At 42.4% G+C, this 2,874-nt stretch overlaps 1 protein-coding gene across 1 annotated transcript in view; it reads right to left on the reverse strand.

Annotated features, from left to right (window-relative positions):
* Positions 1-1,611: 1,611 nt before the first annotated feature.
* Positions 1,612-2,874, reverse strand: part of nudcd1 (NudC domain containing 1) — a 17,846-nt gene continuing 16,583 nt past the window's right edge. The window contains exon 10 of the mRNA XM_015384429.1: positions 1,612-2,067. Within this exon, the coding sequence (XP_015239915.1) occupies positions 1,778-2,067 (290 nt within the window). The 3' untranslated portion in view covers positions 1,612-1,777. The remainder of the gene's footprint in view (positions 2,068-2,874) is intronic.

Here is a 2,874-nt window from a genome sequence, read left to right on the forward strand (position 1 = left end):
TTGTCTCATCAGTTTGCAGAATCTGCCATAGATCATTAAAATGTTTAATATAAATGTGTTTTTTGGGGGTTATGTGGAGTTTTTTGGGTCAGCAGTGGTTTTGATCTTGGGACTTTGGGCATGGAAGCCATTTTTGTCCAGTTTTATAGTGGAATCATTTTCATTTCTCCCATATTCAGTTGCAGCCTTCATGTCCCCTGGCAGCTTTCCTCTGGCATCAAAGTGGAGCGGTTGCATAAATATGAACTAGTGTTTGTATGACCTTCAACATTTTGGATTATTTGTATATGTGTGTGTGTGTGTGTGTGTGTATGGGGGGGGGGTGCATTGGAGCAGCAGGAACCTTGCTGAAGGCAGCAAAGGTGCAGATAGCCTCGGCTTCAGGTGACTGCAGAGAGATCAGCAGTGAAACGAGCAGCAATCTCCAGATACCAAACAGCAACACTGCAATCACACTAACAGGAGAGGAGCAAACCCACCGCAAACACTAAGGATGCTAACATACATTGAATGCAAAGGGGAAATGTATGGAGTCAGAAACGGGTCAAAATGTTTGTTAACTTATAAATCTTAGTTGAAACAGAAAAATTTGGAGTTGATATTTAATTTCACATTTTTCCTTATAATGTAGTAACTAAAAATAATCAAATGTTTTGTATCTGATAGTTGAAGTGAACACCCCCCCCCCCGTAGAAAGTATTAACAGGTCAGAGCTTCTATGCTTCTTTTTCTATGTCTGCTTCTGTCTCCTTGAACCCCAGTGGGCCTCAGCAGATGGCCGCTCACACTGAGCCTGGTTCTGCTGGAGGTTTATTCCTGTTCAAAGGGAGTGTTTCCTCTCCACTGTCGCTACAAGCATGCTTAGTGTGAGGGATTGCTGAAGAGTCATTCAGGTGGAGAGAATCCTGCAAAGTCAGTGACTGCATTATCTGATTGATCTGGATCTATAAAGTGACCTGCGATGACATGATGTGATTTGGAACTAAATAAATAAAGTTAATCGAATTAGTTTTTCTGTTTGGATGAAACAATTAATCAGAATAATCAAGTATAGAAATAATTGTCAACTAATTTAGAAATCGATTGTTTACTGGAGTATAGAGGCTGTAAAACGTGCCTTTAGCTGAAGAGCGACTCACTTAGAGCAGGAATTATACCAAGACTAAAAAATATAAATATTCAGCATTTATTTAACTTTTGGCATTCTGATTATTATTTGATTAATCGAAAAAATAATCAACAGATTAATTTATTTGCAAAATAATCATTACCTGCAGCCCTAGTGCTTTTTTTCCTTTGCATGTCTTTCCTGTGTTGAAGTAATTTCTGCTTGCAGCAGGTTTTTAATCTGAATTCTGTCTATTTTCTGTGATTACGGCGTTTCTCCATCAGTGTGAGATCAGCGGTAAAATGTATTTACACCCCTCTGATCTAAAGGAAGTCTTTAAGGGGATCCTTCAGGTGACATGTTGGTGAATTTGCGCTATAGAAATAAACTGAAACTAAAATAAATTTCTATTTGGGATTTAAAGAAGGAGCTGAGACCAAAAGTCTGAAATCTTTTAGTTTGTTCTAAAAAACCTCCAGAGAGAATAAATGTGAGATCCCAGCTGTCATTCATTCCTTTATTTCTGCAGAGATTTCAAGTATAAAAACAGATTCCACACAAGTTCATCCTCATAAAACCCCGTCTTGTTCACATAGAGGAGAGAGACGCCTTCATCCAGGTGGGAATGACCCCCCCCCTCCCGCCGGGTTAACGAGACCAAACCTCAATCTAATTATTATTGACCTTCAGCACAAACAGATTAGAGGAGGTCAGGATGAACAGCCTCTCGTTGGACGCTCTGAAGCCCAGGATTGGCTTGTCCGAGTCCAGGCTTGCCACCTGTTGCTTAGCAACCTCTCCCACCTGACGGCCCTGCTTCCTGTTGAAGAGGACGGTCTCCACGGGCGACGGCTGGCGGTAGATGAAGGCGCGGCGGAGACACTCGCCGAGCGCGGCGTAGGAGAAATCTGGAGCGCAGGTGGCAAACTTTTTATCCTGCTTGGAGGCCTGGACGTAACCTGAGGACAGAGACACGTTCAGCCTGAGCGGCGACGGCGGCGTCTCATCAGCGACGCCTTGATTAGCAATCACTGATGGATCATCAGGAAAACAGAGATTATTAAAACAAAGCGTTCAGAGCAGCAGATTGCGTCCAGCGGCTCCTCTCTTCATTTATTCTGCAATCAGACGGGAAATTTATAAAGTTTAATGAAGTTTGGAGTAAGAGACGCTTCTGGGTGCTGAGAAACAGTGAGGCTAAATGTCAGAACAAAGAGATCCTTCTTTACTTCTTCATGCGGCTCTAAATGATCTGAGAAAGTCCAGTTGGTTCCTGAGCTCCTGTTCCTGCTGGGACACCAGGAAAAAAAAATCCAAAGAAATCAGCTGAGATACCAGGAGGAGAACGTCATAGCGTCACGCCCCGGCGCCGTTTATACGGGACAGAGACCCCGATGGTTAAAGACATATCCTCTGGTCTAAAACTGGACTCTAACGTCACTAAATCTGCCGCAGAAGAGCAAAGCTGCGAGTTCAGGACATCATTGCAACTGTAAAGCAGGGGGGTGACGGCATCATGCTGCGGACATTTAGCAGCTACAGTCAGAATGTTTGAACTGAGACGCTTAAAGTCGTAGGAAAGTCATGTTTAAATGTCAAATCATTCTGGCTTAAACATGTATACAAATGTTCTATTTATCAGATGATATTGTTCCAAAAGTTAGACGTTCAAAAAATAAATCCTGTCTTAAAATCTGTGTTTTTTTCCGTTATCTTCTGCAGGCCAGTTAGTTCTACGTCAGCCTGAACACCTAAATTCGTCCAAT

Source organism: Cyprinodon variegatus, unplaced genomic scaffold, assembly GCF_000732505.1.
Source record: "Cyprinodon variegatus isolate N-32 unplaced genomic scaffold, C_variegatus-1.0 Scaffold312, whole genome shotgun sequence".
NCBI lineage: Eukaryota > Metazoa > Chordata > Actinopteri > Cyprinodontiformes > Cyprinodontidae > Cyprinodon > Cyprinodon variegatus.